This window comes from Theropithecus gelada, chromosome 7b, assembly GCF_003255815.1.
Source record: "Theropithecus gelada isolate Dixy chromosome 7b, Tgel_1.0, whole genome shotgun sequence".
Taxonomy (NCBI): Eukaryota; Metazoa; Chordata; class Mammalia; order Primates; family Cercopithecidae; genus Theropithecus; species Theropithecus gelada.
The window spans coordinates 46,608,829-46,622,772 of record NC_037675.1 but is presented as its reverse complement, the minus strand read 5'-3'; the positions used below and the strand labels follow the sequence as shown (position 1 = coordinate 46,622,772).

Below are 13,944 nucleotides of genomic sequence, written 5' to 3'. Positions count from 1 at the left end.
TTGAAACTCTTTTGTCTTTACAATCTAATAACATAGAGATGTCATTTCTCACCTTTGCGTCTTCCTTTAAGCTGTTATTCTGTAAACAATGCCTTCTCTTCCCCCTTCTTTGGCCTCATTGCCAAATACAGTTTGCCAGAACTCCCAAGATCGAGGTTAAGGACTTGACTATTCTTATCACTCAACTTTAAAAATTATACTGAAATTATGTTTATTTCTCTATCTCTCCTATTGGGTAACTTATGACAGTATTAGGATATATTCTTTAGAGTATGTCCAGCATCTTACACAGTAGAGACATAGTAGGTATTTAATGAATGCTTGCCAAATTGCTCAAGTGTACGGACAAAAATAGGATGGTTTTTAAAGAGTCTAAAATTACTTAATATTTTTATTTATTGTGCTTAGGAAAGTTTACAGTGAATACATCTTTGAAAACTAGCAGAAGCTAGAAATTCCAATCACATACAATAGAATATCAACTTTTCTACTAAGGATTAAAATACCTATATTTATCTACACATATATTTTTCACAAAATTTTTATTCCAAAGGAATTTGGATTATTAAACATTATCTGTTATTTACTTACTCTGTTTATAGGAAATCTGCGCTTTTTGACAGCATGAAGTGGAGAATCAACTTCACTATTTTTCTGATCCTAAAGTAAGTAAATAAAGTAAAAGGTAACAAAAGTCTCAGCAGAAGCCCAAGGTATAGAAGGAAAATAGCCTTTGATATGATTATACTATGGTGATTACTGAATGACTCACCTCAGGAGAGTTTAAAACATTTCCTTTTGCTTTTTTAACTCTTCTTTGGAAAATCTCATCATCTTCACTTTCATTACTTGTTAATAATTGTCCATCTATAATTTATTTTTTAAAATAATGAAGGGTTAATAGATTTAGGTTTACCCAATCATAACAATCTATTTTATTGATGGCTACATTAAGAATTATTTCAGGCAATCTCAACATTTACTCACTTTCAAAAAAATATGGTCTTTGAGAACTTTGAACAAAAATCTAAATAAGAGACAAAAAAATTAAAATGCCAGTGAAGAAAATAGGACAATGTCTTTTGCTAATAAACACATATTTGAATGAAGTTCAGTTTTATAAATTAACTGTAATGAGGCCAGAAAAACACAAAAATGTAATTTCATTAGTCACTGGTTCTATTAATAGAATTTATCTCTAAAATCTACTGCAGTCTTTCTGCCCTTTGTGTCTTATTCCCTTTCTACTTGAAAGAGTTAAAGCATAAAAATGCAAGCTACAAAACAATACATTAAAAGATTCTTTGTTATATATGTGTTTTCCATACATATTTGTGTGTATGAAATAAAAACTGGTGAGATACAATACAATACAAAATGTAACTAGAACTGTGTGGGCCAGACTTAGTGACTTGCTTCTAAAAAAAGGATATAATGAAAATGAAGGTGTATGACTTATGAGTTTAGGTCATAAAAGGTATTGTGGCTTCATTTTTGCTTTCTCTCTTGCATCACTTGCACTGGGAGAAGTCAGATGCTATGTTCTATGACCATTCCAGGCCAGGAGTGGTGGCTCACGCTTGTAATCCCAGCACTTTGGGAGGCCAAGGAGGCAGACCACTTGAGCCCAGGAGTTTGAGATCAGCCTGAGCAACATGATAGAACCCTGTCTCTATAAAAAATATAATAATTGGCTGGGTGTGGTGGGACGTGCCTGTAGTCCCAGTGGCTGAGGCAGGAGGACTGCTTGAGCCCAAGAGACGGAGGTGGCAGTGAGTCGTGATTGCACCACTACAATCTAGCCTGAGTGACAGAGCAAGACCCTGTCTGGGGGAAAAAAACAAAAACAAAAACCCAGTTATCAAACCGCCCTACGAAGAGGTCCACATGGCAAGAAACCAAGGTCTCCTACTAACAGCAGTATGACTGAGCCATCTTAAAAGCAGATCCTCCAAAGCTGTTCAAGCTTTCAGATAACTGCAGCCCTGGCCAATGTCTTGACTATTACCTCATGAAATATCCTAGGCCAGAACCACTCAGCTACACCACACCTAAACTCCTGTTATACAGAAACCTTGAGGAAACAAGGGGTTATTTTACATCATTAAGTTTTGCAGGCAGCTTGCTATGCAGCAATAGAGAAATAATACAGATTTTGGTACCTGGAAATAAGGAGTTGCCATAACAAAAACCTAAACTGGGAAAGTCGCTTTGGAATTAGATAGTGGTTAGATGCTGAAAGGACTTTGAGAGTTTTAGTGAAGGAAGGCTTGAAGAGCCTCAAATTGTAGGAAAGTTAGTTGGCCAATGAGGAAAGGGTGGGTGAGGGCTTACAGAAAAGTAGGGAAAACCTTAAATCCTTTAATGTAGTACCAGAAAATTTGGCATCATTGCAGTTAGTACGAAAAGGAAAAAATGGGCCAGGTGCAGTGGCTCACACCTGTAATCCCAGCACTTTGGGAGGACGAGGCAGGCAGATCACATGGTCAGGAGTCTGAGACCAGCCTGGCCAATATGGTGAAACCCCATCTCTACTAAAAATACAAAAATTAGTCAGGTGTGGTGGCAGGCAACGGTAGACCCAGCTACTTGAGAGGCTGAGGCAAGAGAATTGCTTGAACCTGGGAGGCAGAGTTTGCGGTGAGCCAAGATTGTGCTATTGCACTCCAGCCTGGGCGACAGAGTGAGACTGTCTCAAAAAAAAAAAAAAAAAAAAAAGGAAAAATGTACCTAATCTATGAGAGGTAATCTAGCTAAGACTTCCAGACAAAATGTTGCTTTTTGCTATAAGAGCAAAATGCAAAAAGAAAGACATTAAGGACAAACATAATTAGAATTTGCTGATTGTGAAAACTCCCAGCCTCTCTTGATGGCAAACAATGCTAAAATTAAGAAATTTTCTAGGCAAAGATCAAACCCAGAGGACAGCCAGGAATATATTATGAAGCTGAGGGTGAGCTGAGGGTGTAGTTTAAATCCTTTGTTAAGACATACTTAAAAATCAAAGATTGCTGGGCGTGGTGGCTCATGCCTGTAATCCCAGCACTTTGGGAGGCCGAGGAGGGCGGATCACGAGATTAGGAGATCGAGACCATCCTGGCTAACATGGTGAAACCCCGTCTCTAATTTAAAAATACAAAAAATTAGCCGGGCACGGTGGCGGGCGCCTGTAGTCCCAGCTACTCGGGAGGCTGAGGCAGGAGAATGGCGTGAACCCGGGAGGTGGAGCTTACAGTGACCCGAGATCGCACCACCACACTCCAGTCTGGGCAACAGAGCGAGACTCTGTCTCAAAAAAAAAAAAAAAAAAAAAAAATCAAAGATTGTGCCTTACAGTACCATTTAGTCAGAGAGTAAGGATTTTATTTTTATTTATTTATTTATTTATTTATTTATTTATTTATTTATAGACAGAGTCTTACTTTGTTGCCCAGGCTGGAGTGCAGTGGTGCGATCTCGGCTCACTGGAACCTCTGCCTCCCAGGTTCAAGCGATCCTCCTGCCTCAGCCTCCGGAGTAGCTGGGACTACAGGAATGCGCCACGATGCCTGGCTAATTTTTGTCTTTTTAGTAGAGACGAAGTGTCATCATGTTGGCCAGGCTGGTCTCAAACCCCTGACCTCAGGTGATCCACCTGCCTCAGCCTTCCAAAGTGCTGGGATTACAGGCATGAGTCACTGCACCAGGCCCATTAAGGATTTTAAAGAAGCTACTCACAGATCCTCTCAAACAACAGGCCTTCTAAGAAGTTTATTTTATTTTACTGATTATTTCAGGCCATTGAGTTTTTTGGGGGTACTTTGTTAAACAGCAATAAATAACAAATACAAAACTACTCAGTAAATTTCTCCTCATATTCTGCTACTAAAACATCTACCCAGACAGACAAACTTGAGTGATTTCCTTTTTGCAGATGAGCAATATATAAATCAACTAGTTTTTCTTTTTTCATTACCTTCTAAGAAAGTCAGAGTTAAATGCAGGACTCGGCTACAGTAACCAACTCAATTCTAGGAAGCTTTCCTTTTCAGTGCTTTCATGATGTTTTAATCAACTATGTTTTTCATATATAATAGAGAAAAATGAGCTTAAAATCTCTCTTTGAAATAAGTAGAATAAAAACAGTTATTATCTCTATTTATTAAATGTTCTCTAATAAATAATTTCCTGATTTGCATTTGTATTTGTAATTATTTTGCCCACGATTTGTAGTTAAGTATAATCCTAGAAAAAATGTTTTTGTGCAAATCTGACACAAAACCAGAAAAATTATCTCACTCATTAACATGGACTTCAATAGAGGTATTAAAGCAAATATTGAAGGCTCACAGGCATCATATACTTTGTAAAAATATATATGTCATGGCACAACCCCAGACTATATAGAATAGTCAGGTTTTGAAAATTAAACGTATTTCCAGAACTTACTTCCAACATGCTTTCATCTTAAATAGAACATTCACGAACCATGTCCTCCATGCTAACGAGAATAACGTAAGGAAAAGATTTACAGAGGAAACTTTCCTCTTATCCTACAGCTACTTTTTATTCAGCTTTTAACATAAGGAGTAAAATTCATAAATGACTTGATATAATAATCTGTAGAGTTGTATTATACAGCAGGACTTCATATTAAACATCTATCACTATATCTTCTAGTTTTCCTGTAAGTGTAATGGTTAGAATACAGAAACCCAGAGATTTCTCTGTTTTTTTGTGGTCTGGTCTTAATCATCTGAATACAGTTTTTATTTCTCAAATATTTTGCTACATAAAACTATTACTTCAAACTATCTCTCAAAATCATACTTGCCTTCTTTCCCTTCGCTTTCATCATTTTATAACACCTAAATTATATCTTTAGTATCTTCAACATACCAAAAGCATAAATACTCTCAAGGAACCAAAATGAAAATCTACACTATATATAAAACCTTAGCCAGGCGCAGTGGCTCACACCTGTAATCTCAGCACTTTGGGAGGGTGAGGCGGGTGGATCACCTGAGGTCAGGAGTTCCAGATCAGCTTGTCCAACATGGTGAAACCCCGTCTCTATTAAAAATACAAAACCTAGCCGGGCATGATGGTGGGTGCCTATAATCCCAGCTACTTGGGAGGCTGAGGCAGGAAAATCACTTGAACCTGGGAGGCGGAGGTTGCAGTAAGCCGAGACCACACCATGCACTCTAGCCTGGGCAACAAGAGCAAAACTCCATCTCAAAAAAAAAAAAAAAAATTTCCAATCTAATCAAACTCAAAATTTCATCATCCTCTGAACCTCCTAAACAGTCACTCTCTTATTATTCATTTGGTGGTTATTTCCACATTTTACTGGCATCTTTTCAAATACATATAAATATGTCACATAATTATGTTTTACAACCAAGACATAGCCAGATCTTACACATCTTCGTGTATTTCATAATGTCTAGCAAGAATAACCTTTTCCATACCATGCATGCCATAAGTATACATAAATAAAATAAATCTAATATTAGTAAGATCATCTTAAGAAAAATATAACACAACAATTATCTAATTCAATATTTATATTGTACCATGTACTAAAAAATTACATTTGGAAAAATTACCAAAGTATTTCTAGAGTAATTATTCTAGAGTTATAGATTTTATAAAGATGGAATCTTACCTTGAACAGAATGACAGGATTTATGCAGATACATTTGACCACTGCTTTTAGACTTTTCTAGAGAAAATTCTGAATAATCAAAAGTTGAATTCAATGCTTCTTTGAATCTTTGTAGATTCATTTTTCCCTTATTAGAATCTGGTGTCTTAAGTATTTCCTTTCCTATCTTAGAAAATGAGTTCAATGTGTTTGATTCAGAGAGTGGTATACTCATAACTTTTTCTTGCACTGGTAAAGAAAACTGAGAATAACCAGGAGATAACAATTCTTCATTTTTTGCTGCACTCAGTGGTAAATGTACACAATTTGGATTCTGCATATCTTCATTTGATGGGATAATAACGGTTCCGCTAGTAAAATTTTTGCTATGATCTCTTGGTATTAGTGCTTGATTTGAAACATAATTTGCATCATTTATCTCCTTAGTTTCCAAATACCTTCCATATAGATTATCTAGAGGTCTACTGCTATCTGATGTATGTTCCAATATTTCATCATCAGAATCTGGACTACAGAATCCTAAATCAAAGGTAACAGAAAATAAATCCATAGAGCAATCAAAAATATCCTCATGATTCTTCATTTTTTCTTCCTGTACACTTCTCAGATCATCATGAGATTTAAAACTATTATCATCACGGGTGATTTGATCTTGGGGTTCAGAATTATTGTCCAACAAAAGTTCATCAGAAATTAAGAACTGAGAGACCAGAGGTATTTCACTAATAGCAGTTTTGTCTGACACACGTAAAGATTTGCTTTTACTGTTCAAGGGTGCAAGACTTACATCATCAAATTCTGTATTAACATCTTCAAATAATAGTAAACTTTCATCCTGATCAGTGGACAATACTGGGAGGTCACTGTTATCAACATCATGATTGTTCTCTCCAACTAAACTCTGTGCAGGGCCTCTGTGTATTTGAACACGATTGTAAGGTACTAAATTTTCATTTTGATTATGTTTATATACATCACAGTCACAGAGGCTTGGCTCATCAGAAATATTATCATTAGGTATATCATAAAGGCAACTTTTTTCAGACGGATAATTTATACATTTAAGTGAATTCAATTCTAAATTCTGTTGAGAATTCACAGCTGAATGTGACATCAAACAGGTGCATTTATCACTTTGTAAATGCTCTGTACAGGGTAAGAAAAGCAAATTCTCAAGTGCAGTACCCTTAGCAATTTCATATTCCAAGTTTGAGAGTCCACTGAGAGGCGGAGGAGAATGAGATAAAAATCTCTCTACATTAGCTAGTACCTCTTTTGTCAATGAGTGACAATTATAAAATTGATCATCTGTTCTAACAATATAAAGCTCTTCTTCGAATGGAAGAAATAAGTTAGATGAAACAGATTTTTCATCACTGAAACTGTTATAACCAGAATCTAAAACATTTCCAGCAAATGAACTAGTGGATTTGTTTGTAAACTGACACTCGGTTAATAATACATGTGGCTCTTTAATAACATTTTCATTAATAGTACATGTGGCAGCAACTTCATCTGTATCTGATGTCCTTTTATCATTTGGTAGGTCCTCTTGAAAAATATTTTCAACAGCAGAATTTCTGTCAGTATCTAAAGAATCTATAATCCCGTGATTATTTTCTTCTTTAAACTGATCTTTTTTTATTTCTTTAGACACTTTTTTCTTTAAAGAAACAATTTTAGTAGGTTTGATATGAGTTTGTTTAAAAATTTCAGCACATTCTTCATCAGATTCTATCACTGAGGATGAACTGCTTTGATTTATGTTCTTTATAAATGACGATTTCTTGTGAGTGATAAAGGTGTCATTGGCAAGATTATTAGATTCATTCCTGGGAGCAATAAATGTTGAGCTAACATCTTCCATTTGTAAATAAGATTCAACTTCCAATTTATAGCTGCATTCTCCCTATAAATAAGGAAAATTTAAAAAGCCACAGGAAAACAAAACAAAACAAAACAGAAAGCCAAATCTAAGAGAGGAGTTTCACTCTATATTAAAATATTTCTATTATTACATTGTTCCAATGATATTCTTTTATACCTTAAAAGTTATTCTGATAAATCAAAATTATAAAGTACACTACTATGAAATTATCAAGTTATCATTAATCAGTTAACTTTTTTGTATCTCCACTATTTAATACCCAAAAGACCCTTGATAACTATTTGTAGGAAGAACAAATTGAATGAATACATAAGAATATACTGAGTTTTGCATTTCTAACATTTAATTGAATTATTCTAATTTCCTAAAAATAGATATTTTAAAAATATATATTAATAAAAACCATATACATTTGTTAAATTTACTCTTTCAATGACAGTAAACTAAGAATAGCTTTTAGAATGTCCAACATAAACCTGTATGTTTACTCGGTTCTATCCTGGAATATACTTCTGTTTGTGACAAAGTTCCTAATCAAGAATTTGTATAGTGAATTTCTAAGCCTTACTTATGTATAAGTTATTAGCTAAAACTACAATCTTCACCATCCCTCCTTTCCTCCAAGAATGCTACTTTAATCAGGATTCTTCTATTACTTATAGGTTTAAGCAGTTAACTCTCTGGTTTTTTTTTTTTTTTTTTTTTTTTTTAGACAAAGTCTCGCTCTGTCGCCCAGGCTGGAGTGCAGTAACTTGATCTCAGCTCACTGCAACCTCTGCTTCCCGGGGTCAAGTGACTCCCCTGCCTCAGCCTTCTGAGTAGCTGGGATTACAGGCATGTGCCACCACACCCACCTAATTTTTGTATTTTTAGTACAGACAGGGTTTCATCATGTTGGCCAGGCTGGTCTCAAACTCCTGACTTCAAGTGATCCGCCCGCCTCTGCATCCCCAAGGGCTGAGATTACAGGCCTGAGTCACCAAGACCAGCCCTCTCTGCTTTTCTGAATAATAAATATAACAAGCATTAATGTGAGCAAATGTCTGTCTCCCTGCTAGTATATATACTCCACACAAACAGAATATTTTCTCTCGTTTGCTCACGGTTATAGCCATAAAGCAGGTAACAGAGTGTGGCACACAGAAGGCACTCAATAAATATATGTTAATTTGATTGCACACATTTTGCTGGGATCCACATATAACTACTTTATTTACATGTATGCATGACCAAACGCTAATAATAAAAATAGGAGCTACAATTTACTGTGTACTTATTATATGCCAGTTACTATGTGCTTTACATATATTAGGTCATTTAATCCTCACAACAACCTTATGAAATAAGTATTATCACTATCCCTATTTTACAGATAAAACTGAAACACTGAGAGATTAAATAACTTATAAACACACAATCAGTAGGAGGCAGAGTTAGGATTCTAACCCAGGCACTATGGATTTCACACTCATAATTGGTTCACTATGCTGACCCTAGGAAGAATAATCATGGAACTGCTCAAGGAATCTATAATTCTCTAAACTAGGACCAGGATACAAGAAAGATATCAAATAACCTAGATGATAGAGAGTATTTCAATAAATCCAAATCCAAAAGAATCCTAAAGTAGCTTTACAAGCAGTTTACACAAATCATTTAAGTATATTAAAATTCTACTCTGGTTCATCAATATTTACAGATGACATTCTTCTTCTAATTAATTAAATCTATTTCTTCTCTTAAGGCAGAAAACTCATTCCTTATTGAGATCACAAGGAACTATACAGAAAAACAAAATATTTCTTATTACTTCAAATTAACGAAAATAAAAGATAAGTACTCTAGTTTTACTATCATACCAGCAAGAAAAAGTTATAATAAAACCTTACCTCTTCGTGTCTCATTCCCTCTATCATTTGCATAAGGCCTATAAAATGGCGGCATCGATCTGAGTGATCAACTTGATGTGTAGGTAAAGGATGATCTTGCCACAGTCTCCATTCAGAGAGAGAGAGTTGACGAATTCCAGTGGCTGATTCTTGAGTCTTAATTATTTAAAAAGTAATACAAATAAGGAAAACATACTGAGATTTCATAAACTAATTTTAAAAAACACTCGATACACATATAATCAGCTTAACATAATTTGGATCCATTTAGATATTCCCAACTAAAATTTCAGAAGAAAAAAAGAAAATAATTTCATAAAGCAGAAATATGCCCTTTAAAATATATTTGTTAAATAACTGTTATATGACTTACAAGTTGATGATATTCCTGTTTATATAGTTCCATGTTAACAACAAATAGTTAAATATTTTAAAAGAAATCTTTTCTGAGGTTGTTTTCCCAGCTCTCCAAGCACACATACAACCTTTGATCAGTTCTCTTGACTTTCACAAAGTTAACTAAGAATTTGTTAATAATAAACAAAACAAACAATAACATCAAATTTAAAGTTTTAACTATAATTTCAAAACAAAAAATAAAAACTGGTTTACAAGGATGCTTATGAAAGCATAATTTATGTTTACAGCCAACTGATCTTCAACAAAGCAAACAAAAACATAAAGTGGGGAAAGGACACCATATTCAACAAATGATACTGGGATAATTGGCAAGCCTCATGCAGAAGAATGAAACTGGATCCTCATCCCTCACCTTATACAAAACTCAACTCAAGACGGATTGAAGCCCTACATCTAAGACCTGAAACCATAAAAATTCGGTAACATTGAAAAGACTCTTCTAGACATTGGCTAGGCAAAGAGTTCATGACCAACAACCCAAAAGCAAATGCAACAAAAACAAAGATAGATGGGGCTTAATTAAACTAAATGCTTTTGCACAGAAGAGTAAACAGACAACCCACAGGGTAGAAGAAAATCTTTGTAAACCATGCATTCGACAAAGGACTAATATCCAGAATCTACAAGGAACTCAAATGGCCAACAAACATAAAAAAGTGTTCAACATCACTAATTATCAGAGAAATACAAATCAAAACCACAATACAATACCACTTTACTCCTGCAAGAATGGTCATAATTAAAAAATCAAAAAATAACAGACGTTGGCGTCGATGTGGTGAAAAGGGAACACTTTTACACTGCTGGTGGGAGTGTAAATTAGTACAACCACTACGGAAAACAATACAGAGATTCCTTAAACAACTAAAAGCAGAACTACCATTTGATCCAGCTGTCCCACTACTGGGTATCTAATCCAGAGGAAAAGAAGTCATTATATGAAAAAGATACTCGCACACCCACATTTATAGCAGCACAATTCGCAACTGCAAAAATATGAAGCCAGCCTGAATGCCCATCAATCAGTGAGGGGATAAAGAAAATGTGACACACACACACACACACACACACACACATACATCATGGACTACTACTCAGCCATAAAAAAGGAATGAAATTATTGCATTCGCAGCAACCTGGATGGAGTTAGGGACTATTATTCTAAGTGAAGTAACTTAGGAATGGAAAACCAAACATCGTATGTTCCCATTTAGAAGTGGGAGCTAAGCTATGAGGACACAAAGGCTTAAGAATAATATAATGGACTCTGTGTACTTGGGAGGAAGGGTAGGAGTGGGGCAAGGGATAAAAGACTATACACTGGGTGCAGTGTACACTGCTTGGATGATGAGTGTGCCAAAATCTCAGAAATCACCACTAAGAACTTATCCATGTAACAAAACACCACCTGTTCCCCAAAAATTATTGAAATTTTTTTAAAAATGGTTTACAAGGATAATTATGAAAGCATAATTTATGTTAGTAAAATACTGAAAAAGCCAGATACAGTGGTGCACACTTATAGTCCCAGCTACTTGGGAGGCTGAGGCAGCAGGATTACTTGAGTCCAGGAGCTGACGGCCAGCCTGGGCAACAGAGCGAGACCTCGTCTCTTAAAAAAAAAAAAAGTTGAAAAGAATCCGAAAACGCAATAGGTAAATAGTCAAACAAACTATGGTATATCACAGAGTAAAGTGACAACCATGTAAGATTATGCCTATGTAGAAATGTTTAAATGATAGTAATGAAAGAAAGGCATAATTTATGTAAAGATATCACAGTTGGTTAAATACATATATACAACAAATAATACAGGAAAATTCATAGTTTTGTAAACTTAGACTGTGATGATTTTTTAAACTGATTACATTCTTAATTTCTAAAAGTAAGTTGACATTCCAATCACAATTATCTCATTATTCCCAAAGCTATTGCCTTATCATTATACAGAACATCTGAGGGGTTTTGGCTTTAAAATAAGAGGGAGAAAAAGAACATCTGAAAATATATTCAACTTACTGGTTTGTTTTCCTCATTTTGTAAAGAAGAAAACTGAACTTGAGGCAATGTTATCTCTTTAATTTCATCACTGTCTCTTAATCTATAAAGTCTGTTCCATAATTTAAATTCTTCTTCTGATAAGAACCAATCTTTCTTTAGTTTACTTTGCCTCATTCCTGTAAGTTGAAAAAATAATGGAAAAGAGACTTTTTAAAAATCTGCAAAGCAAAAAACCCCACAATATCCATTCAAAGTCTGTCACCCAGGTTGGAGTGCAACAGCACATTCATAACTCACTGTAACTTCAAACTCCTGGGATCAAGCAATCCTCCTGCCTCAGCCTCCACAGCAGCTGGAATATAGGTTCATGCCACCAGGCCCACCTACTTTTCTTATTTTTTACAGAGATGTAGTCTTGATATGTTGCCCAGGTTGGTCTCAAACTCCTCAGCCTTGATTCTATTTCTTTAAACTAGTATTCTCCATATAAAACCACTCAGTTTATCACTTCATGCTTCTAAATGTCTCCTAAACTTCTCTTACCTCTTTGAAAGTACCCATCTGTCTAGGAGCCATCCTTTGGTAATGAATTCATTAACAGAACAGAGCCAGGTAGCTAGGCTCTCAGTCCTGGCTTCTTTTGGACTCTTTTCATTTGGTTGCCTAAGACCTGGCATGAAACAGAGTAAAATAACTCACAAATGAAAACTGGTATTATGATTCTATCATAGCAGTATTGGAAAGTTCATCTGAAGCTTGGTGTGGGTGTTGAGAGTGGGCAGGAAAGGCCAAGACTTTTAAAAAGGGTATATATCTTAAGTCATAAAAGGCGGTTGGGGGCAAAAGGAGTAAAGTGTAGGGGGAATAGACTTGTTGCTTTAAAAGAGGACACAACAGACTTTTAAAAATATGTATAGTACATTCATTGCTTTCAGCTTCTATAATCTCTAAGAATCACCAAACTGAAAAGGCTAAACAGTACAAAGCAGGAACTCTGGCTAATACAGATGAGAGCAGAAAAATTTAGAAGCTACTGAATTAAAAATCAGGAAACTGGCTGGGTACAGTGGCTGACACCTCCTCCTTGGGAGGTCTAGGAGGGAGGATCAATTAAGGCCAGGAGTCTGAGTCCATCCTGAGCAACACAGTTTGACCCCAAGTCTAAAAAAAATAAAGTTAGCTGGGCATGCTGTTGCATCCCTGTAGTCCTAGCCACACAGGAAGCTGACAGGAGGATCTCTTAAGCCCAGGAGCTGAGGCTTCAGTGAGCTAGGATCACATCTCAGGTATTCCGAAATATCGTGTAAGAAGCTTTTTAAAAATGTAAAAAAAGAAAAAAGCTGGGCACAGTGGCTCACACCTGTAATCCCAGCACTTTGGAAGGCTGAAGTGGGCGGATCACAAGGTCAGGAGATTGAGACCATCCTGGCTACCACGGTGAAACCCCATCTCTACTAAAAAATACAAAAAATTAGCCAGGCGAGGTGGTGGGCACCTGTAGTCCCAGCTACTCGGGAGGCTGAGGCAGGAGAATGGCGTGAACCCGGGAGGCGGAGCTTGCAGTGGGCCAAGATCACGCCACTGCACTCCAGCCTGGGCGACAGAGTAAGACTCCACCTAAAAAAATAAATAAATAAATAAATAAAAGGTTTCTCTGCATCTGTTTCCTCATCTGTAAAACAAGGAGATTTGAACTAAATGATCTCTCAGGCCCCTTTCAGACCTGACATCCAGAGGCTCTAAGATTTTGAAATAGGCAGGTACCCCTAGTCCCTTAAAACAAATTCAGAGTGGCTGGGTGCAGTGGTTCATGCCTGTAATCCCAGCACTTTGGGAGGCCTGGGTGGGTGGATCACCTGAAGTCAGGAGTTTGAGACCAGCCTGGACAACATGCAGAAACCCTGTCTCTACTAAAACTGTAAAAATGAGTCAGGTGGGGTGGCACGTGCCTGTAATCTCAGCTACTTGGGAGGCTGAGGCAGGAGAATTGCTTGAACCTAGGAGGCAGAGGTTGCAGTGAGCCAAGATCACGCCACTGCACTGCAGCCTGGGCGACAGCGCAAGACTCTGTCTCAAAAAAATAAAATAAAATAAAA

At 36.3% G+C, this 13,944-nt stretch overlaps 1 protein-coding gene across 2 annotated transcripts in view; it reads right to left on the bottom strand.

Moving 5' to 3' along the window:
- FANCM (FA complementation group M) overlaps positions 1-13,944 on the bottom strand; it is a 72,361-nt gene that overhangs the window by 18,948 nt on the left and 39,469 nt on the right. For both annotated transcript variants that reach the window (XM_025392504.1, XM_025392505.1), the window contains 5 exons: positions 11,867-12,024; positions 9,428-9,583; positions 5,651-7,559; positions 773-867; positions 592-660 (listed from right to left, as the gene is read on the bottom strand). In XM_025392504.1, coding sequence (XP_025248289.1) covers positions 592-660; positions 773-867; positions 5,651-7,559; positions 9,428-9,583; positions 11,867-12,024 — 2,387 coding nt within the window. The remainder of the gene's footprint in view (positions 1-591; positions 661-772; positions 868-5,650; positions 7,560-9,427; positions 9,584-11,866; positions 12,025-13,944) is intronic.